Here is a 23,952-nt window from a genome sequence, read left to right on the forward strand (position 1 = left end):
CCCCCTCCGTCTCCCGGGGCTTCTGTTGATGTCTGCCTTTGGGTGAAAGCGCTTTCGGTCGGCGCTGTGCGGTCCACCCCCAGCACACGAACCCCGAGGCCAGGCGCCAGAGAAGGCATCCTTCGCCCTCTCCCGCCTCTCACTCTCCACCCGAGGTCTCCCGAGTTTTCCGCACGTGCCTGGGTTTTCCTGGCTGGTCTCCAAAGACCCCGTAGCGTTTCAGAAAGCTCAGAGCGCGCGGAGACGGGTGAGCGAGCAGCCATCCCCTGCCCGAGGCCGTGGCGCCCGCGGGGGGGGGGGGGGGGGAGGACCCTCCTCCCGCTCCCCACCGGCGGTGCAGCAGCAGCCTCCGGAGCCGGCTGGCCGGGCCCCCTCCCCGCCTCCCCCTCGCAGCCCCTCTCCGCCAGTAGCAGCGCTGCTGTCTCCCCACAGGAGCCCTGGGAGGACGCTGGAGTCCGCAGCGCCCCCGCCCCTCGCTTTTTCTTTCTTTCCTGGCTTTGGGATCTTGCTGCCGGAGCCGGGAGAGGCTCTCCGAAGAGCAGAGCGGAGCGAGGGGTCGGAGTGCAGGCTTCCGCTGCGGCGCGCGAGCAGAGCGCGGCGCACGGCAACCTCGGCGTCCCCCTCGGTCCTCGCCGCCGGGGCTGGGGTGTGACGAAGGAGAGCCCTCGGCGCCCGCCCCCCGCCCTCGAAGGTGCCCCCGGCAGCGCCTCGGGGGCCCGCGGCTGGAGGCCCTTTTCCCGCAGCGCCGCGGGACGGCTCCCAGGTCCCACTCTTCGGAAAGAGCGCGGCGGGATCGCCGCCTTCCCGCCGCTCGGCGTAACTCCGGGGCCGGCAGCGCGCGGCTGGACCGAGTCTCGCTTCCCGCCGACTCCCCGGAGTAGGGGCATCGCCGCCCGCCGCCCGCCCGCCCTGGAGCCCGAGCTCCTCGGCACCTGCGCGAATCCCCGAGGCCCGGCTCCGCGCCCCCGCATAGCCCCGCTACCCACCCCGTGGAGAGCGCGCGGGCCACGGCTTCCTGAGCGCGGGCGCCGCCGCCGCCGTCCAAACTGCGCGCTGGGGTCCCCCGGCTCGCCCCGGCCCGGGGCGCCCGAGAGGCCGGGGGAGGGCGCACCATGAAGTCGGTGCTCTTCAGCCGCTTCTTCATCCTCCTGCCCTGGATCCTGATCGTCATCATCATGCTCGACGTGGACACGCGTAGGCCCGCGCCCCCGCTCACCCCGCGCCCATACTTCTCGCCCTACGCCGGGGGCCGCGGGGGAGCCCGCCTCCCGCTCCGTCGGGCCGGCCCGGGGCGCGGCCGGGAGCAGCGCAACGAGTCGCGGCGGCCGCCGCCGCCCGAGCCGCCGCAGCCCACCATCTATGCCATCACGCCCACCTACAGCCGCCCGGTGCAGAAGGCCGAGCTAACACGCCTGGCTAACACGTTCCGCCAGGTGGCGCAGCTGCACTGGATCCTGGTGGAGGACGCGGCGGCGCGCAGCGAGCTGGTGAGCCGCTTCCTGGCGCGCGCGGGGCTGCCCAGCACGCACCTGCACGTGCCCACGCCGCGGCGCTATAAGCGGCCCGGGCTGCCGCGCGCCACCGAGCAGCGCAACGCCGGCTTGGCCTGGCTGCGCCAGAGGCACGGGCACCAGCGCGCGCAGCCCGGCGTGCTCTTCTTCGCCGACGACGACAACACCTACAGTCTCGAGCTCTTCCAGGAGGTAGCGGCCGGTGCGCCCAGCCGGGAGGCGGGGGGGGGGGGTGCGGGGGAGGGCGGGCGGGAGGGGCCCCCCGCGTGCCGGTCCTGCCGCCGCTGCGCTGCGCTGGGCAGTGCTCACCTACCCGGGCGCGCACTCGGGACTCCGGGCGCAGAGCTCCGCAGCCCCCCGCTGGCCCCGGGGGTGGAGGGGGTGGGAGGACCACTGTGACTCGGGGAGGGAGTCTGGCAGGGGCCTTGCTGCCCCCCCGCCCCGACACACACACACACACACCGGCCCCACGATTGGGACGAGGCGGTGGCGCAGGTGTGAGGCGCGGGGATGATTTCTAGGAACTGGGCTCTGTCCGGCCTGAGGATGGAGCTCCGTGGGGCCGGGCTGCAGGAGAGACCGGGCAGGGGCCCAGCGCACTGGGGGCGGGCTCGGTGGTCTCCGAGGCCGTTCCGCACACACAGGTGTGATTCTGAGTCTAGAACTATATTGGGAGGACGGTGGAGAAGGAAACGAAAAATCAGCCCAGAGACACATTTCTCTGGTACAGTCCGCCGGCACGGAAATGGTTACTAGAGAAAACCCTGACTTATAAGGGGTCCTCCTTGCATCTCTTCCCGCACCCCGCAAAGGCCCTTTCTGACTCGAAAGATGACCTCCTTTAAAAGGAAGCCCTCTGGCAACTGAATTGAGACTGCCCTGCCCTGTGGTTCTGTCTCTCTGCAGTCCGAGGTATCAGCTGGACTGCCCGTTTCCTTTTCCTTACCCTTCTCTAGGACCCACTTTGGACACTCTGGCACCGGGCCATTGTATCCTGGTGCCCGCCATGCGGTCCTTGGCGCAGCCCGGCCTGCTGCTGCTGCGATGGCACAGTTTCCCTTGGAGGCTACAGGTGCACCAAGCCATCAAGCACCGGGTTAGAACAGGTGTTAGTTCTTGAGGCTGGTATATTGCCGCTTGAGTGTGTGCGCACGCGCGAGCGTTCTGCAAATGAGGCTGGATTGCGTCTTTTTCACTTTTCTTGTTCCTCCTCCACAAATATAGCAGAAAAAAAATCTTGGGCTTTTTGACATATCGTGGGACTGTTGCCTTCCTCTCCCCCAAATTCCTGACATCCTGCCTCCGAGATGCCATCATCCCTCCTCTTCCACCAAGTAAACTAGACAATCTGTACGTCTGGAAATCACAAACGTCCCATGCTTTCATCCTGATATCTCAGTTTGACTTTCAAAACCTCAGGACGAAGCTATTCTGTACCTCTCCGGCTTAATTTTTCTGCCTGTGTGGCTTTAAAAATCCATTTCTTGGGCTTCCCTGGTGGCACAGTGATTGAGAGTCCGCCTGCCGATGCAGGAGACACGGGTTCGTGCCCCGGTCCGGGAGGGTCCCACATGCCGCGGAGCAACTGGGCCCGTGAGCCATGGCCGCTGAGCCTGCGCGTCCGGAGCCTGTGCTCCGCAACGGGAGAGGCCACAACGGTGAGAGGCCCGCATACCGCAACAAAAAAAAAAAAAAAAAAAAAAAAAATCCATTTCTTAAGGGGAATCGCTGCCTTCATTTCTGTTCATCCTCTCCTGCTTCATGAATAAAAGGACCAGTCATTGCTCCCATCTTTTCTTTTCCATGCTTTCGTGATGAAGGGCTTCTTCACGTGTTTCCCCCCTCCCCGCGAAGAAATCAGTAAGCTTGTCATCTATAGTATGGTCTTTATTATAACCAAGATTAGAGATATCATCTGATTTTTTAAGTTGGTTTTTTTTTTTTTTTTTTTTTTCCGTCTGTACGCGGGCCTCTCACTGTTGTGGCCTCTCCCGTTGCGGGGCACAGGCTCCGGACGCACAGGCTCAGCGGCCATGGCTCACGGGCCCAGCCGCTCCGCGGCACGTGGGATCTTCCCGGACCGGGGCACGAACCCACGTCCCCTGCATCGGCAGGCGGACGCTCAACCACTGCGCCACCAGGGAAGCCCTTAAGCTGGGTTCTTATTGTGATCCTGTTTGCATACTCTTGAGCCCAAAAGACGTGGTTTGTACTCTGAAGCAAAACCCCTTACATTTCAGTACACCATCATTTTAAACTCCAAAGTCTTTTTAAAAAATAATATTTATTTATTGCTTATCATATTCTAGTAGGATCTTGGGTTTAGGTTTTTTTTAACATCTTTATTGGAGTATAATTGCTTTACAGAGGTGTGTTACTTTCTGCTGTATAACAAAGTGAATCAGCTATACATATACATATATCCCCATATCTCTTCCGTCTTGCATCTCCCTTCCTCCCACCCTCCCTATCCCACCCCTCTAGGTGGTCACAAAGCACCTAGCAGACCTCCCTGTGCTATGTGGCTGCTTCCCACTACTTATCGTAAACCCCAAAGTCTTTTTTCCTTCTTCTACAACTTGGAAGTTGCCCTACCTGTGAAAATGTATGGTCTTATGTAAGCAAAATAGTGAACATTATTATTAATAAACCTTTTAAGGGGACGGGCTATTAAGAGCCCTGAGTTTCAGTTTCTAACAGCTTCTAGCCGGTTGGTGTGAGGTATTGGATTGAACTGGCCCAGGGGCAGAGAAACAGCTCAGAACACAGTCCTCCTTTGATGCTTCCCAAACTGAAAGGAAGGCTTGGTGGTGGTGGATATGAAGCAGCAAGAGAAGAATGCAGTAGGTTTCTTTTTTTATTGGTCCATGGGGAAGAAAAGAGAGAAGAGAAGATAAAAGAAAGAGGCGAGGGTAAGGAGAAAAAAATAGCTTTGGCCGAGAGGAAACTATATAGGAAAGAAATGCGAAACTTTCAAGACACTAACGTTTTGTACAGTTGGAAGTAATGAAATATTCAAAATAAACTTAAGAGCATGTGCAACTCTTATTTAAGGAGAGGTGGCACATATACAAAGTACACAAGAGAAGGGATTTTTTAAAAGGCATAATATGCATGATACACTTAGAATTTAAGTTCTGTGGCTCCTAGAGGTTCCTCCCAGACAGGCATTTTAGGACTAATCCCGTTCTCACACACCATCCCTCCCCCAACACAGTGTTTTTGGACAAAGCAGGCATCTCTCTGTTCACCAGGCATCTATGTTGAGACATGCAGTTTTCTTTTACAGCACGTTCTTTTCATGGCAAGCAAGATTGCACTCTCTAAAAAGTCAGATTAGTGGAGTTTATGCATCCTTAGTCTTGTGCGTTAATGGGCTGGCCTACTGTCCACCAGTTCTAGGATTAATGATTCCTTGTGGATTGCAGTCTAGACAGTGCTCTCTTGGAGAAGAGGTAGGACCGCTTAAAACATCTAAAAACTACAGCTCCTTGGGTGGGAGGACAGATGCTGGTCGGGGATGCTGTAGGGCCAGGCATATGTCTCAGCCCTTTGTGTGGTGCACACACAAATTCATTTTTAAGTAATTCACAGAACCTAAGGACAGAGTGTCCTGAGTTAGCCTTCACCTTTTATTCATGGTGCCCCTGATTTCCACGGTTGATGTTAACATAGATAAGATAAAAGGAAGAAAATGAACCAGGCACAAATTAACTCACTAAGCATTGGCTGCAAATGAAGGAAAGTAAAAGCTGAAAGGTCTCCAAATTAAATTAAAGGCGCAACAGGCATCCTGTGTACAATTATTCCTCCCTGGTAACTGGAATGGAGCTTTCTTCTGCCATCCAGTTAGCTAATTTTCAGGCTCCCCTTTCAACTGAGCTGTGCCACCAGGAAAGAAATATTTGCATCGAACAGTCCTATGCTTAATAGCCAAATCCATTTGCAAATGAAGCTGTGTGAATTGTAGCCGCGGAAGCTGGGCTGTCCATTGGAGAAAGAGGTGCCTGGAGTTTTCCACGTGGCCAGCAACTCAGCATGGCCTCTTCCTGTGGCCTTGATGAGGTTTTTGCACCGTGGCTCACAGGTAATCCTGCTTCCTGCCGCCTGCACACCCCATCGACATAGCTCTCCGGAAACGCTTATTTGCAAAGGATTTACACGGCTTTCATTAAAACGGTAGCCACAGACAAATGGGACTGTAGCTGGTCACATTTTCAATAACGCTATTGATCAGATTTCTGTCCTTTGCTAGAAAACCTTCCAAGCTCTTGAGTTTAAAGCAGCTGCTTTTCAGGTGAAGTTACTTTCACCTTGGGAAACCCGTTGGGTTGAAAGGTTAAAAAATAGCACTTTCCAAGCAAGAAAACGAAACTTTTAAAACTTTAAAGTGAACGAGGTGAGGCCGGAAGACAAGCTGACTCTGAAACACCTTAGGGGCTCAGGAAAGGGCTCAGTTAACGAGACCGCCTTTGGAAGACGTTTCTGGCAAGCAGTGACCTAGAGAGGCCCTTTGTTTGGATGCTGTGTTGGCTGCAGTTAAGCTGTTTGTGTGGTGGGAGTGGTGAGGGCGAGTTCGTCCTGCTCTTTTCTGATCATTTATTCATATGTTCCTCCCTTTACATGCAGCTCACTGGAGCCCTAATCCAAAGGATATTCAAATTTACAGTGTTTGGCACTTTCCCCCTAAGTAGGAGATTCTGAATGTATTTCCTGAAGGGAGACAGGGGATCTCCCTTTCCTTTTTCCCTTGACACAGTTGCTTGGTGTAAGGTAATTATCTTTTCAAAGTGAAGAAACCTCAAAGATTCTCTTAGGGGTTAGCATCCAAAGACGATTTTACCTGAAATACTCCCCTTGTGTTTTCTTTCTTTCCACCTATTACTAGTCACGCCATAAGTCTGATCAAATGTGAGAATTGTGTAAACTGGCTTTATAAAACTACGGGCAGTTTTCTTAGGCTATCAGTGTTAAATGTGTACGTTTGCTTTACTCCCGCTGGGTGTACAGTACTTGAGCTGTGGTTCATTTTGGCTTTTCCTTGGACAGCAGCAATTTTCATTTGGGTTTTGATATTTTAATGGGCCAGAAATAGCTCTGGGTTTAAAAGGCCTTCTCCTTTCCGCCTCTTCCTATTGTCTTTTTCCCATTCTTCATCCTCCAACCTACTTTTCACCAATTATTCTGTCTCATGAATAGACACGAAGGCATGTCCGGGCTATCGTTGGCTACAATGAATGTGTGTCTTTTAAGCATTTAGACTTTGTCTGAAGCTTCTTGGAAACCAGCGGCCGACTCCATTTTCTTCCGTCTACCCCACTTGCCTCTAGATTGCAGGCTTGTAAATTTCTCGTGTGAACAGTAATGGAATAGCAAGTGCTTTTTTAAGGCATGCTACAAAAGCAGAATAGAAGAACCGAAGTCAACGGCCTTATTTATTAACTATTCTGGGTGCTACTCAAGTAGTGGGGTTTTTTGGTACAGAATTCAACAATCTTCCGATATATCTATTCAGACCTCTTGGACTCTGATGAAATATTTGCTTGGTCTGCATAAATTAAGATAACGTTATTTATCTTTGATTTGCAGTGCTATTGAAGCATGCCATTTAAGTTTTGCATGGTTCTCAAATTCTCCCCTGAAACACAAATAAAATCATCATACCAATCCCTAGGTAGGTAGGTAGGCTGCTAAGTAGGTAGGTTTCGATTTCCAGTTCATAGAAATAAACTAAGAGAATCCATTGTTCGTACCAGGTAGTTTTTGTGGACAACTTTAAATAAATGTGTAAGATACCCTTTACCATGGATACAAGCAAAGTGAGCACTTACTATGGGCCACGAGCCATATTTAGGGTTTTATGTGTGTTAGCTCATTTGATCCTCACATCAGCCTCTGAGGTAGGATCTAGTATGGCCCCAATTCTCCACCATCCTAATGCCGATATTTAGGCATGAACACAGTTCTTTGGTGAGTGCAGGAATTTTTTAAAATACAGCCTGAATCTCATATAGTCGTCACCCGGATCACTAGAATCAGTGTCCCCATTTTACAGAAGAGCTGACGTAGCAGGAAGTTGCTTACAAGGTCCTGGAGCTGTTCCAAGACAGGACGGTGGGCCCAGTGCCCCGGTTCTGGAGCCTGCCCTCTGACGCCCTGCAACCCATCCCACGAAGGTGTATAGTCAGGTGGGCGCATGTCATTGTGATGAGTAAAGCATCCGATCAGCCGGAGTCCTCTGATACCGTTCTAGCTTCTGCCGTACTTGAACTCAGGTCTGTCTTCTTTTCTAAGCATTTATTTTAATTAACTTATTTTGTATTGTGAGCTAGTTGATTTACAATGCTGTGTTCATTTCAGGTGTACAGCAAAGTGATTGAGTTTTACATATGGGTCTGTCTTCTGGGCTGTTGTCAACTTCTAATGTTCTCTCTTGACCTTTTCTTCCTGACGTAACTTGATCTTATGAAAATGTTACCTCCTCCCTGTCTCCCTGAGAGACCGTTTGATTTTTAGATTATTTTTTCAAGTCAGGTGAAAACTGCCAAGTTAGCGCGTAACCTGTAGTCTTGTATGTTCTTGAACTATATATTCGTGGGAACAAGTAAGAATTAATTTCTGCAAGAAGATAAAACATTAATTTTTCTCCTCAGTTGATAGGTATACATCAGCAACGGTATCTGCTGGGCACGTACCCTGTCAGGGCAGACAGATTGAAAGGCAGAATAATTTTCAGGATAGAATGATGATGGGGGCTGATGCTGGATTGTTCCAGGTGGGCTCAGTGGTTTACCATCAGGACGGAGGAGCTGCGCTGGGGACCTCAGCCAGTCTGAGCTGCAGCTGGTGTGGGTGACCCACCCCTGCCAGTTGCTTCCTCCCATGGGCGCTGGGGCAGCTCCCCCGACCCCGGAGCACAAGATGAGCTTGTAGGAACCTTTGAGGCGGTCATTACACCGACTACTGCTGGCCCGCGCTCACCGACTCACCAGACGACTCTCTTGTGGGTAGGAGGTTTTTTAATGGTCAGATTCTTCTGGTACTAGAAATTTCCCTGGATTAAAAACAAAATTAGTAAATCCTGAGCTGAGTCTTTTTACATCCTAGGAAAACCTTGAGGATGGCTGTTCTTTACCGAAAGTCAGATTATTTGGTCTTTTCCCCCAAATAACTAAAAACTCAGTTGTTTTTGCACCCCCCCCCCATCTCCTCCATCAGTGGAAAGAGAACTTTAGACAGTATGTGAGTTACATGCAGGATCTAAGACCGTCCTTCCTGCCGCCCAAATTGTAGGTATTTGTCGATTGTCTCTTCATCTCTCTAATGAAAGCTGCATGTGCTAAATGCTGAATGTTCGCCATTAACTGGGTTTTCCCTGATCTAAGTGTATTTTAGCAGTAATAGTGTATCACTCTTCCAGATTCCTTGTGCCTACTTGAGCTTAAACATGACCATGTTCAGAAGATATTTGAATGTAATGAATTCCTATCCTCCTCCCCCACTTAACAGATGTTAATTGAGCACCTACTATGTGCCTGGCGGCGCTGTGTTAGTTACTGCAGGGCGGAACACCGCTGTGAACACACAGCGTCCCTGCCCTCTCAGATTGAACATCTGGACCACATCTGCACACGAAGATCAGTGCCTGTTGAGAGAAACGCAGGTGCCTGGGTGGGTAAAGCAGAGGCCCCTGATGGAGCTGTAGATTGTAGGAGGGAGTGACATTTGGGCCGACACCTAAAGGAGGAGGGCTGGGTGGGGCGTGGGGCCGGGAGGAAAGAGCCCTCCAGGCAGAGGAAGCCATGCTCACCAACGGTCTGTGAATTTGCAAAGTGTGGACACAGCAGTGTGAGGGACATGCCTTTACATTTTTTTTTAACATCTTTATTGGAGTATAATTGCTCTACAATGGTGTGTTAGTTTCTGCTTTACAACAAAGTGAATCAGTTATACATATACATATGTTCCCATATCTCTTCCCTCTTGCTTTTTTACACATCTGCTTTTCAGATCCCCCATCAGGCAAATCTTTGACCTTTACGTTCTTAATTAGAACTTGGATTAGGTGGCTAGTAAATTAATAGGAAAAATGTATATATATATATATATATATATATATATATATATATTTGTCCATCTGGTTGCGCCAAGGAATTGTTAATGTAGACAGTTGTGATTCATTATGGCAGCTAAGGTCACTTTATGTAACGGAGTGCAGCATGGGAATTACAGTTCACCGTCTCTCCCGCTAGAATATAAACTCCGTGAGGGTAGGAATGTCCTTCTGTTCACTGCTGTGTCTCTAGTGTCTGGCATTTAGTAAATGCTCACTCATAACCCATGGAAAGAATGAGTGGATTGTAGGCAGCTTTGGGGCTGAGGGACTCTGTTCCCTCCCGAAGGAGGCTGTTCCTAGAAAGGGGCTCCGCGCAGAGACAGTCACATCACAGCCTTGAAGTCTGTGTGTGGGTCTAGGGTTACACTGAGCCCTTTAAGTAGTAACTGGAAGAAAAATTGGCCCCTGCTCTGACTCTGAGAGCTTTCAGTGCTAAGGAGAGGGGGAGAGAGACCCGTGAACATTAGTCTGTAGCCAGGCGTCCGTGTGGATGCCTTGAGGGCGAGGGGAGGGGTGCGGAGCCCGCGGGGGTGTGTGACCGCTTCCCACGTGTGAGGCTGGAGGCTGGTGGGGGGCTCGAGGGGGGAGCTCGGGGGGTTAAACAGCTCCACGTTCAAGTCCAGCCTCACCGCCTAGTGGTCGTGGGACATCGGCGAGGGTTGCCTGCCCTCCTACGATAGACGGCTTCTAGTACCGAACAGAGGCGCTTTATAAACGTTCTTTTCCCCTGCTTCCCTGCAGTGGCTGCCCGGGGGGCGGGTCTCCCGCAGAGCTGCGCCGTCTCACTCGGATAGCTGCCTCTGAGTCCTCTGCTCCTGAAATCTGGACTGAGATTCTGGAGGCCTGGAGGGGGGTGAGGGGGTAGAAAGTGCTTGATTTTCCCAAGTTAGTCTGTAGCCGGGGGAACTGGGAAATTGGAGCTCTGAGTCACACCACTGGGTTATGACAGCGATTAGCGAGACAAGAGTTAAAGAGGGCTTGTCGATACAGGGTCCTGGAGGAGGTGAGACGGGAGAGAGTAGAAAGCAGCTTAAGGAGCTTTTAGGCTGGGAGGATGTAGAAGGATGTTCTCCTGCGGGTCAGGAGGTGTGGGGCTGGCCGGGGAGTCGTGCAAGCTCGCAGGCTGGCGTGCCTGGATCTCGGAGCAGGGCATACACGCAACTTCCTGCAGCTCCTGGCGGTGTGAGCGTTCGTTACGGTTGGGGCTCCAGCCTCTGGCGTGGACCTAGGGTGTTTTACATGATAGGTTCTTTCTGGCATGAATGAATGAATCAAAGAGGTAACGTGTTACAAAGGAGAGCGCAGCTTAATAGGAATGAAATGAATCCACTTTTCAGGCACCTGATTAGAAGCAATAGCTTGATTTTTTTAGGGTGGTCTGCTGGGTGGGAAGGTTAGCTGTATTGGGCTCCCCGGCACCTATTGTCAGAGGAAGCAGAGAGGATCGACTGGACAGGCTTTCCCTGTGCCCAGGCCCCTCCAGCCTCAGCTGGAAGCCACCTGGCACTTATGGGGAGGTTCACCCTGAGCTGCTTTCTGGTTTTTCAAATGTTGCTTAAATTTTCATAAATAAAAACATCTTATAGCCCATTTCCTGCCATCCTGGGGAAGATGTAGCTATTGGAGTGTGTGTGTGTGTGTGTGTGCGTGTGTCCTCATCTGTCCGTCCGCAAGTCCCTGGGCACCTTCTGGGCTGTATGGGTGCAGACGCTTCTCTCCTCTCCCTGTTCTTTCTTCACGGAGTCTGTCCCATCCAGGTTAGTCTCTGACCAGAAGTGTGGTCACACCCACGGGTCTTTGATATTTTCTGTTCATATAACTCCTAAAAGAATTCGGTAAAATTACATTCCCTCTAGGATATTTTCAAATTGATGTCTAAATTTTAAAAATCATTTAAAATAGCTGCAAAGCATGTGATTTCCAGTGTATTGTAGTGAATCACTCTGTTGTACAGCTGAAACTAATATAATATTGCAGACCAACTGTACTTCAATAAAAAAAGGTCTCTGTGGGATTGGGTTAACATTATAATTAGGAGGCGTAAACAAGTCATCAAAACAACATAAATGTTACAAAGTTGGATAATTAAGTATAAAAGCTACATTTCTTGGAACTTGATGTCTTACTGAAATAGATGAAGCATTTTGTTGCTATTGATACATACTTTGTATCATTGTTGAGTGTTACTTATTACTAGAAAGAGGTGGGGTTTAGCTTAAGTTGGGTTGCCATTGGGTCACCGTTGTTTAGATGAAGAAGTAAATAAGGGGGAGAGCATTTTCTTCTAGCAGTGTTCTTCACGTTTTTGAACCCTCAAGTTCTAAGCCAAAAGTCATGTGTTGATCTCTTAGCAAAAATGATTTTAATAATCTGTTGATGACATTCGTTCAGTTGTGTTGAAAAAAATAATGTAGAAACATTCTGTCTTCTAAAAGGACTTATTACCCATTCATTAGAGACGTCAGTTTTCTTACTAAGACGGCAGTATTTCTAACTCCCTTTGTTTGGTCCTGGAGCATATTTTTTTTTTTTTTTTTTTTTTTTTTTCGGTACGCGGGCCTCTCACTGTCGTGGCGTCTCGCGTTGCAGAGCGCAGGCTCCCGACGCGCAGGCGCAGCGGCCACGGCTCACGGGCCCAGTCGCTCCGCGGCACGTGGGATCCTCCCGGACCGGGGCACGAACCCGCGTCCCCTGCATCGGCAGGCGGACTCTCAACCACTGCGCCACCAGGGAAGCCCCCTGGAGCATATTTAATATGATCCAGGATGGATATGAAACTGGAGCAGGACCTGCCCCTCCATCCAAGGAGCAGATTTAGGGGAGCATACGGAGGGTTGCCCAGGGGTCGAGAATGTGTCCCCTTAAAGGTATCTGTGCTCACATGGTCCACGAGAGTCTTTGTAGACGCCCGAGGCCCAGGCACCCCCAGCCTGAAAACTGCGGTTCTGGTAGAAGGGAGCAATAAGTTAGGGACTGGGAACTGTGGGCTCCAGGCCCGGCCGAGCCAGAGCCCTCGGCCCTCGTGACCGCAGGGGTGTTGACCCTTTGCTGTGTGCTCGGCCCCATGTTAGGCATTGAGGTGTTTAATTCTCCTCATGTGTCTCAGGCGGGAGCCAGGATGTCCTTTTTACAAACGAAGAGAAGCCCTACTATTCAGCTTCCTCACGGGCCTGGGGGTGACCGTGTACAGTGGTAGGGACCCCGTGAGGTGATACATGTGTCCCGTGGGTCAGAAGGGCGGCTTCCCAACCCAGCTGGACATCTGCTGTCCCGGGGGTCTGGCCCCAGGAGCTGGGGAGAGGCTGCAGAAGACACGATGCCCCAGCGCCCCTCGCCGCCATGGCTGCACAGCCCCAGCAGTCGGCCGACCGGGTCCACGTGTGGACACGTGATCATCTAGATAAACTCGACGTTGCAAGACTAAAATGCCAGTGTCCTTCTTAAAGGGCAAGTGACAGTTTGGGGATATTTTTGTAACTTTGAAAAGTTCCTCCACTGGATCTGTTCACACTGGCGAAAGTGCTAGAGGCGCCGTCCTTGGGAAGTCTCTCTGCCAGGGGAGCTGCAGCCTCGCTTTGCAGAGAAGCTTGGGCTCCCACTTTGCAGAGAGCTGGGGCGTGGGACTCTCGCTTACTGCCTTCGATCCCTGCTGTGCATACTCCAAAGACAGGTTTTATGCTCTTTACCTGTTCTGGTCTTGCCTTTCCCCTTTGTTTAGGGATTTTAAAAAGATTTGAAAACAAAAACATAATAAGGACCTGCTGTACGGCACAGGGAACTCTACTCAACACTCTGAAATGGCCTGTAGGGAGACAGAATCTGAAAAAGAGTGGAAATATGTACCTGTATAACTGCTTCACTTTGCTCTTCAGCGGAAACTAACACAACACTGTATATCAACAATACTCCAAGAAAAATTAATTTTAAATAATTTTTTTAAAAACCCAAAGCATTAAAGTCAAGTCGTGTTGACAGTGCTTGTGGTGTCTGTGGGTGATGATTTGTGGTTTTACGGCACTCCAGAGTTTCCTCTGAAAACCAGTTGATCCTTCTGTAGATTAAAATACAGGCATTCGGGCTTCCCTGGTGGCGCAGTGGTTGAGAATCCGCCTGCCGATGCAGGAGACACGGGTTCGTGCCCTGGTCCGGGAAGATCCCACGTGCCGCAGAGCGTCTGGGCCCGTTTGCCATGGCCACTGAGCCTACGCGTCCGCAGCCTGTGCTCCGCAATGGGAGAGGCCACAACAGTGAGAGGCCCGCATACCGCAAAAAAAAAAAAAATAAATAAAATAAATAAAATAAAATACAGGCATTCATTTGGTTGCTCTTGGAAATCGGGTGACATTTAAAAGTAAACGCCTATTCTGTTTCTTGTTATGTCTCTCTTCCCTCCTTGCCAAGGGCCGTGGGGCAGAAACAAAAGTTGAGTATGCTTATTAGAATTTGTATTATGGTAAAATATGTGTAACGTGAAGTTTACCATTGTAACCGTTTTGAAGTGTGCAGATCCGTGGCATTTAAGTATATCCACTCTGTTGCAATCATCACCTCTGTCCATCTCCAGAACTTTCTCATCATCCAGATTGAAACTCTGTACCCTTTAAACAATAGTTCCCCAATGGCCCTCCCTTCCAGCCCCTCATAACCTATAATCTACTTTCTGTCTCTATGAATTGGGCTATCCCAGGTACCTCATATGAGGTAGAATCATGCAATATCTGTCCTTTGGGGTCTGGCTTATTTCACTTTACATAATGTCTCCAAAGTTGATCCACATCGTAGCACGTATCAAAATTCCATTCCTTTTTAAGGTTGAAAATTATTCCGTTATATGTACAGACAATATTTTGTTTATCCGTTCAACCACCAACGGATACTGGGTTGTTTCCACCTTTTGGCTCTTGCGAATGCATCTTTGAACATGGGTATACAAATATGTGTTTGAGTGTCTGCTTTCAATGCTTTTATGTGTACATATTCAGAAGTGGAAAATATGGTGATTCTGTGTCTAAAGTTTTGAGGAGCTGCCATACTGTTTTTCCAACTGTTGTTTATTTTTTATAATAGCCAACCGAAGGGATGTGAAGTGATACCTCATGGTTTTGATTTATATTTCCCTAGTGATTAGTGATGCTGACCATTTTTTTTCTTGCGCTTGTACTATTTGTATATCTTTTTTGGAGAAATGTCTATTCATGTCCTTTGCCCATTTTTGAATTAGGTTTGTTTGGTTTTTTTTGTTTTTGTTGAGTTTAGGAGTTCTTTGTCTATTCTGGATATTAGTCCTATATCAGATATGTGATTTGCAAATATGTTCTCCCATTCTGAGAGGTGCTTTTTTATTCTGTTGATAGTGTCCTTCGATGCCCTAAAGTTTTAAATTTTGATGGAGTTCAGTTTATCTATTTTTTCTTTTGTTGCCCGTACTTTTGGTGTCATGACCAAAAAAATTGTTGCCAAATTCAATGTCTTGAAGCCTTCCCCCTGTGTTTTCTTCTAATAGTTGCAAAATTTTAGCTCTTTGTTTAGGTAATTAATGTTGATTCATTTTGAGTTAATTTTTGTACACAATATTACATGGTATCTTTTGCATGTGGGTGTCTAGTTTTTCCCAGCACCATTTGTTGAAAGGACTGTCCTTTCCCCAATGAATGGTATTGGCACCCTTGCTAAAAGTCATTTGACCATATATATGTGACCGTTTATTTCTAAGCTCTTTATTCTACTCCACTAGTCGATATGTCTGTCTTGGTGCCAGTTCCATACTGTTTTGGTTACTGTTGGTTTGAAGTAAGTTTTAAAATCAGGATGTATGGGTCCTTCGGCTTTCTTTTTCAAGATTTTTTGGACTATTTGGGGTCCCTTACGATTCCATTTGATTTTAGGATGGATTTTTCTATTTCTGCAAAAATCACCAGAGTTTTGATGGGGATTGCATTAAATGTGCAGATTACTTTGGGTGGTATTGGTATCTTGACAATATTAAGTCTGTGAATCCATGAACATGAGATATCATTCCATTTATTTATGCCTTCTCTAATTTCTTGCAGCAGTGTTTTATAGTTTTCAGTGTACAAATATTTTGCTTCCTTGGTTAGGATTATTCTTAATTATTTTGTTCTTTTTGATGTTACCTGTTAGGGGTTTTAATAAGTTAGTTTTGGTCTCTGTCCTATATCTGAAAAATATTATCATATGCTACTAATAGAACTAAAAAATCCAGGACTGGGGGAAACTTTAGGTGCAGAGAGCAACATAAGTAGATCTTAAAAATATGGTACAGCATAGAAAAAATGGTTTAAAAAATCTATTCCACAATGCCGTTTTTAAATGTATATTTAAAATAGAGCACACAAGTATTACTCATTTCATGAGGACACAGAAATAAAATAATTCAAGATTTTCTGAGTTGTGTTCCGTGGAACAGTGGTATCTGGTGAGACATTTCTAGGCATGATTTTAAACGACTTGATTCTTGTTCATACTCATATTCAGGGCTGACCTTAAACATGCATCAGAGATTAAACTTGTAAATCCTGAAACACAGAAGGAAGAAGGAAGGGCACCCTTTAGTCCAGGCCTGGATTTGTGGAATTTACTTGGTGCCGTTTTTCCTAGAAAATAGGTGTCTTTTGTTTCTTAAACATGTAGGAAAAGGGTTTCCCTGGTGACAGGTCCCAGTGTCTAAGCCAAGGTTGGTGACTCTCTGCCCCTGAGCAACACATGATGATGGTGGTGATGACGATGGTGACAGCAGACGCCGATACAGCACTTATCTATGTACCAGAGTCATAAGAGCTTTACACTGTTAACTCATTTACTCTTACAAACAGCCCTATGAGATGTTGCTAAAATGTAATCATACCCACTTTTATATATGGAAACAGACACAAAGAGCCCTACTCACGTGTCTGCTACCACACAGCTAATTAGTGGTGAAACTGAGATTTGAATGCTGAGGGCAGGGGGTCACAGCTTGAGCTTTTCACTTTGCTTTTTCTCTGTTGCCTGTCTCTAATTCATTTATTTTTTGTTTGTTTGTTTCGTTTTGCCCTTTTATTTCCTCCCTCCTTTATTTTTGATTTAATTTTTCTTCTTTTAAAAAATGTATTGAAATGAAAACTTAGATCTTTAATTTTTCTATCTTCTTTTCTAATATATGCCTAAAGCTATACACTTCACTCTAAACACTGCATCCCACAAATTTTGACTCTGTGCTTTCATACTTTTCATTTCAAATATTTTCTAGTTTCTACTGATTTATTTTTCATATCTTTCTATAATTTTATTAAATCATTCAAAGTACGTTACTTAATTCCTGAATACTTAGTTTTTTATTATCTTTGGTTCTGGTTGCTAGTTCAATGCTTTGTGGTCTGAAAACATAGTCTAGTTTCACTCAATTGAAATTTATTGAGATTTGCTTTATATTCCAGCATATGGCTGTTTTGGGTGCACGTTCCATGTGTACCTCAAAAGAATGTTTATTCTGCTGTTGTTGAGCATAGGGTTTTGTATATGTCGGTTAGTTGACTGTTGCTTAAATTCTCTGTATCCCTGCTGATATTTAGTGAGCTTTCTCTGTCAAACACAAAGTGAACTGTGTTAAAATTTCTCACTATGGTAGTGAATTTTTCTTTCTCCTTTTAAACTTACTTATTTTTTTCTTCATGTATTTTGAAGCTATGTTATTTGGTGCACACACCTTTAGATTTGTTTTTTTTTTTTTCTTGATGAATTGATGCTTTCATCATTATGAAATGACCCTCATTATCTCTGGTAATCGCCTTGTCTTGAAAACTACTTTATCTGATACTAATATAGCATGCATATGAAAGCTATCATATGCATGCTGTCTGCATGCATATTCCTTTTTCCATCCTTTAATTTCATCCTATCTCTGTTCTTTTAAAGTGTGTCTGCTGTAAATAGCATAATGTTGGTTCTTGTTTCTTTATCCGGTTTGCTTTTCTGTTACTCTTCTCCCAAGTTAAAGACCTAACACACGTGCTACAAGTAATGAATCCCGTGCTCCACAATAAGAGGGCCCGTGCTCCACAATAAGAGAGCCCGTGCTCCACAACAAGAGAAGCCACCACAATGAGAAGCCCGCGCACCGCAATGAAGAGTAGCCCCCGCTCGCCGCAACTAGAGAAAGCCCGCGCGCAGCAACAAAGACCCGACGCAGCCAAAAATACATAAATAAAATAAATAAATTTATTTTAAAAAGACCTAGCAGTCCGTAAACAAAGCCTTATTTAAATAACCCCTGCTGTGACTCTTGTGTGAGTAAAGAGCCTCTGTATTTTGTTGTAAGTTTGACTTTCTAAATTAGGTTTCCTTTCAAGACTCACCTATATCTTTACTTTTGACCAAAGTAAAGACTGGTCATGATAACCAATGGTCTTTGTAAAATGACCTTTTACTGAGGCTACAAAGAGTTTAACTTACTGTTCTAGGGAATGTCCTATAGTATTCTTCCTTTTCAGTATTTTCTGGGAGTGCTTAATAACATCTATAACCTTAGAGGCTTCACTCCCTGTTCCTCTTTTATTCATTTAGCACATGTTCTGAATATGTTTTCTACCAGGAGAACCTGAAATTTTTTTTCTTTTCCTTAGATTTCAGGTACAGATAGAGTTGATCTTACTTCCCAGTTCTAAGCTGCTATCAGCATCGTCCTGTGCAAGTTTCCTCCCTTGTTCTATTGTTTGTTTCCTTTTATCCTTATCTTCAGGCACCTATTCTAATACACATGCTATGGATTGTTTAATTTGTATGTGTCCTTATGAAAACTATAGTGTTGTGTGTGCAGTATTTCAAATGTATATAAATGGCATTATGGAATATATTATTTTCTATTTTTCCCTGCTGTAGCATGTTTTAAAAGATGTATTTTTATTGCAATATGCATCTCTAATCCACGGCTTCTGTGAAGCTTTTTTTAAAAATTGGAATTCTCATAAATGCTCTGTTTATTGGGGAAATTAGAATTTGTCATGAGGTACTCTGCTGTATTGATCATCATAGCACTCTAGTGCTTTATTAATTGGTGAAAAACGTTAAAACTCCAGACCTGCTGCTAAGAGACTAATTTCGTCAAAGACTCTACCGAGGTGGAAAGTTCCCACTTTCTTGTGAATTCAGTGAACGTTGCAGAGATGACCTGTACCTCCAGGCCCTGGGACTAGCTCCCTGAGGAGGTTGCCCCCGACACCTTGACCTCCTCCACTCACGTTCACATCTCTGTTGGAAGCCTTAGGTCTGTCTTCATAAGAGCATACCATACTTTTCCCTGGTTCAACAGTTAAAGCTTTTATAACGCTGGACCAAACTAACAGTCCCAAATAGCTACATCCAGGGAGCTATTGTCAGGGAATGTCACTTGTGCCCACACAAGTGTGAAGAATCCTATATATTTTTTGAGACTTCTGATCCAAGAACATGGCGAGTATCACAAACAGGAAACTTTTGGCTACAAGGTACAAACCCCAACTGAAACGACAAAAAGTTGGCTTAAACGATGAGCATATACATAGTCTCCTTTTATTAGCAGAATAATTAATACTGGCCACTGCAGCAGCACACCCTGACATCTGAGAAGCTTGATACAGTAGAAGCTTATTGATGGTCCCGCAAAGTTCGCTGGGGGTTGGCGTCTCTCCTGGGTCAAGTTGGTGATGCAGACACCCCAGTGCTTCCATCCTGTCACTGCACCGTCTATAACACGTGGCTCCTAAGATCACCCTGGTAAGAGAGGAGGGCTGGTGGATTGCACCAGTTGTCTGGAAGGACCAGAGTCAGTCGTATGGCTCCATCCTAACTGCAAGGGATGCTAAGACACAGGAGTCTTCCTGGGAGGCCAGGAGGAGGAGGAGCTGTAGTGAACAAGGAGCCACATTCCCACATCAGGAAGTCCAGATGGAGAGCAGGGTTCAGGGCTGGCTGACTTAGTCCCATCTGTCTGCATGTTGCCACCCTCAGAATGTCAACTTTGTGTTCCCGCTCTTTTCCTCCCAGTTACGAAATGGCTGCTGCCGTTCCAGCCATCACATCCAGACATGGCTATGTGCTGAGTTCCTTAGGAGTGGGGAAACCTTTCCCAGAAGCAGCCCAGCGCACTTCCTCTGATGACCAGAACTGCCAACCTTCAAAGTAATCACTGACAAGTCAGGATTTACCCCTGACCTTGAGAGAGGGCCACCCTCTCCTCAGTCATGTTTTGGGGAGGGGGGTGGAGAAGGCTGGTCACCGCTGAGCTAAACTGAAGCTCAGCCAGTAAGGAAGAGGAGGGAGGCAGTGTTGAGCAGGCAACCAGCAGTGTCCGCGGCAGGCAGTCTCTGCCTCCTTTCGCATCATTTCCTACCCTTAGTGAAGGTTGTGATTTTCTGCATTGGGTTCTCTCACTGTACTCAGTGAGTTTATGCCTAGCATTTCCCACTTGCTCTTGCTACAGTAATGCTATTTTCCGCGGTATTTGCTGGTGTATAGGGAAGCTATTAGTTATCAGTCACCTCTGTTCAATTTTCTTGTATCTCTGTAAGTTTCCTTATATCCTTTTTGGAGTAACATTAGATGTTAATTAAATACTGGGAAAGAAACCCAGAGGTGTAAGGATCTTAAATGCAGCAGGGGACAGAGCTGAAGAGTAAGAAAGCAGAGGATATTTTATTATACTCCACTTGTAATGAAAAGACAGTTGTTTTTGTCGCCGCTGCTGCTGTTTTTTCCGGGTTCCCTCCTGTATCCGTATTTCCCACCTTTGGTGGCATGGAGATCCACAGAACTTTTGCTCTGCTGTAAAAATAGTCTCCTGGGTTTCCATACGCTTTATATGTCACACCTTATTTAGTCCACAAAGAGAGTTTACATCTCATTGCCTGAGGGAAAAGTGGGATTGTCTTTTCCAGAACTTGCTTTAAGACACTGCTCTGTGTGTGACAGGGAGGTGTGATCTCTTTAATGTCCCAGAATATTATACCTGATGCTGAAGCTGAATGATGAATAAACAACATCTTTTAAGAATATCTGAGTGTTTTAGGGACCTCCTTTCCCCACTGTTCTCTCTGGGAAGAATGGGAGATGGGTGTAGTTGGTTTTCATACGGAGAAATTCAGAAACAGAAATGAAAGAATTTTCATTTCCTCACCTACTCATAGTACTAAGCAAACCAGAGCAGAGGCCTTTAGGGTCAGTACTCGTTTAGGAAAATACATTGAACACGGCCAAGGCCACAGCTCTAGGGAACTCTGCCACCTCCCATGCAGTGATTGATGGGAAGGGGGTGGGAAATCCAGTATATGCCCCCAGTATCCCCGCCCTACACATACAGGCACACACACACACACACACAGCACTAGAATTCTGAGACTGTAGTCATTTCTTTAAAGCTTTTAAGTCAGCAGTATTCATTTATAACTTTTTTCGAAGTGTGGATTAGCTTCTTTGTATCTGAGTCTGTCTGTTACATGCAAAGGCTGCTGGACTAAGAGACCAGCCACCAGATGTGGGTGGGAGCTCCAGATGCCCGAACTGAGTGCTGTACAGCTCCTTTATGGGCTGGACGCACGGCCGCAGAGGGGAGCGAGGCGCTGTCTGCCATGAAATAACTCAGGACTCCTGACACGTGGTGGACAATGTGAACCAAAGAAGCAGACTTTAAAGGGGGAAACTACTCAGAGTATTGAACCATGTTAGCATGCTGATTTGTGGAAGTTTTCTGCACACCTAACTAGACATTTGATTTTTTTCCCCCTTTTTTCAGTTACTATTGCCTTTTAAAAAAAGGTTTATACAATGTTTAAAGGTTACACTCCATCTACAGTTATTCTAAAATATTGGCTATTTTCCCCGTGTCGTACACTACATCCTTGTAGCCCATCTTACACCCAAGAGTTTGTACCTCCCCCGCCCCTGTGTTGTCTCTCCCCTCTTCCCCTCTCCCCACTGGTAACCACTAGTTTGGTCTCTATACCTGTGAGTCTGCTTCTTTTTTGTTATACTCACTAGTTGGTTGTATTTCTTCGAGTCCACGTATAAGTGATATCATGCAGTATTTGTCTTTCTCCATCTGACTCATTTCACTTAGTGCAACGCCCTCTAGGTCCATCCATGTTCCTGCAAATGGCAAAATTTCATTCCTTTTTTCTGGCTGAGTAGTATTCCATTGTGTATATGTACCACATCTTTATCCATTCATGTGCTGATGGCCACTGAGGATGCTGCCACATCTTATCCATTTGATTTTATGTAAAGTTTTCCCTTTTTGGTATCCAAATAAGTATTATCAGGGTTGCTGGCAATTCATTATGTTTATATTTTCAATACACATCAAATTTTACTAAAGGGTATAGATCTACACAAGGAATAGTGGAATAGATGAAGCTTATTTCGATTTTTTTAGAAAGAACATATCTTAACCTTGATGGCGGGAGAGAGGATGGGCACATGTGGGTGGGTGGACCTCCAAAGTAGAGGCCTTTTCTCACATCTGGTCCGGTGTTGTCACCATAGCATTATACCCTTAGGCTGGAATTCTTTTCTGCAACAGTGCCTACTCTCCTGGAAGCCTTGAGGCAAATGGAAATTTAAATAGTCCTGGATTGGGCTGTGATAAGTCCACACAGACAAAATAATTGCATCTGACCTTTTGGTCTCCCTCACCGTCATCTGTTTCCTCATAAACATATTCAGGCCATACCGTTTCTGCAAGGACACCACAGAGATGCCGTTCTCATCCTCCTCCTGCATCTAGTGACGTGGTATCGGTGCTCAGGTCTCCTTATGGATGGTGACGTCAAGCTTGACCACTCGGTCGAGGGGGCGACCACCAAATCTCTCCGTGGTAAAGGCACATTTTCCTTTTGTAACTGATGAGTAACCCATAGATTGATATTCTGAGCCAGTGTGAATATCTTCTTTCCCAACAACTTTTACCCAAGAGTTCAAGCATCCAGGGATGATTCTTTTTTTTGTATGTTTGTTTGTTTGTTTTGTTTTTTGTGGTACGCGGGCCTCTCACTGCTGTGGCCTCTCCCGTTGCGGAGCATAGGCTCTGGATGCGCAGGCTCAGCGACCACGGCTCACGGGCCCAGCCGCTCCGCGGCATGTGGGATCCTCCCGGACCGGGGCGCGAACCCGTGTCCCCCGCATCGGCAGGCGGATTCTCAACCACTGCGCCACCAGGGAATCCCCCAGGGATGATTCTTGCTTGAATTAGTTATTGCCGTTCTCTGGCGGCATCCAGTGGTGCTTTTCTCTTTGTGTCCTTCCTTCTGCACTTGTTAGCTGGCATTCTTCTTAAAGAACAGTTTCTCTCTCACCCAGCTCACCCCCAACCTATAACCATAGATTTTAGGGTCCTTTTTACCCCTCAGGGTTTTTTTATCTGGCCGCACTGCGTGGCTTGCAGGATCTGAGTTCCCCCGCCAGGGGTCGCACCTGTGCCCCCCAGTGAAAGCGCCGAGTCCTCCCCACTGGACCTCCAGGGAATTCCCCTCCCCCCTCAGTGTGTTTTAATCTATCAATGTCATTCTTTCTGACGCTCAAATTGTTTACAGCTTGGCCAGCCATCTGGCAGACCTGCTTCTGTCTTTATTGTCTGTCTTTGAGCACTTCTTTGCTTCAAAACATTTTAAACTCATGCTTTCCCCATGCCGGACCTGGAATCGGCCACTTCTCCCAGGAGCCCTGGTTCCCTTTAGTGGAGAGTGATATTTACAAACCAAGATTTCGGGGTTCGGTGTGTTTATTGCTACTGGGCTGTTAATATTTCTAAGCCCTGTAGTCATGAGTTTGTATTAGAACCTCCTAACTACTTTGTTTTTATTTTAAGTCAGCTTCACTGTGGTGTAATTTACCGATAATAAAATGTATTCATTTTAAATGTAGAGTTTGGTACATTTTAGCCCCTCTCAGGCTTGTATGCGTCACCTGACTCAGCTGTTTGCAGGCAGAGTTGTCACCACGCGTGGCTCTAATCTACGTTCGGTCACTGTAGCTGACTCTGCCTATTCTAGAGTTTTGTAGAAGTGGAAGAATGCAATATGCAGCCTTTTCTCTGATTTCTTTCACTCAACATTGTGTTTTTGAGATTCATTCACGTTGTTATGAATATCAATAGTTCGTTGCCTTTTATTGCTGACTAGTAATCCATTGTTTGGAGATATCACAGTTTATTTATCTCTTTACAAGCTGATATGCATTTGGGCTTTTTCCAGCTTGTGGTTGTTATGAATTAAACTGTCATGAACATTTAGGTGTAGGTTTTCGTGTGGCCTGTGCTTTCGACTCTCTTGGGTGAATACTTAGAAATGGAATGACTGA

General features: G+C 46.9%; 1 protein-coding gene across 2 annotated transcripts in view; it reads left to right on the top strand.

The window, feature by feature from the left end:
• The first annotated feature begins 1,013 nt into the window (after positions 1-1,013).
• Positions 1,014-23,952, top strand: part of B3GAT2 (beta-1,3-glucuronyltransferase 2) — a 185,501-nt gene continuing 162,562 nt past the window's right edge. For both annotated transcript variants that reach the window (XM_059083836.2, XM_059083838.2), the window contains exon 1: positions 1,014-1,703. In XM_059083836.2, the coding sequence (XP_058939819.1) occupies positions 1,113-1,703 (591 nt within the window). In that variant the 5' untranslated portion in view covers positions 1,014-1,112. The remainder of the gene's footprint in view (positions 1,704-23,952) is intronic.

Source organism: Kogia breviceps, chromosome 13 (assembly GCF_026419965.1).
Source record: "Kogia breviceps isolate mKogBre1 chromosome 13, mKogBre1 haplotype 1, whole genome shotgun sequence".
In the NCBI taxonomy this organism is placed as follows: domain Eukaryota; kingdom Metazoa; phylum Chordata; class Mammalia; order Artiodactyla; family Physeteridae; genus Kogia; species Kogia breviceps.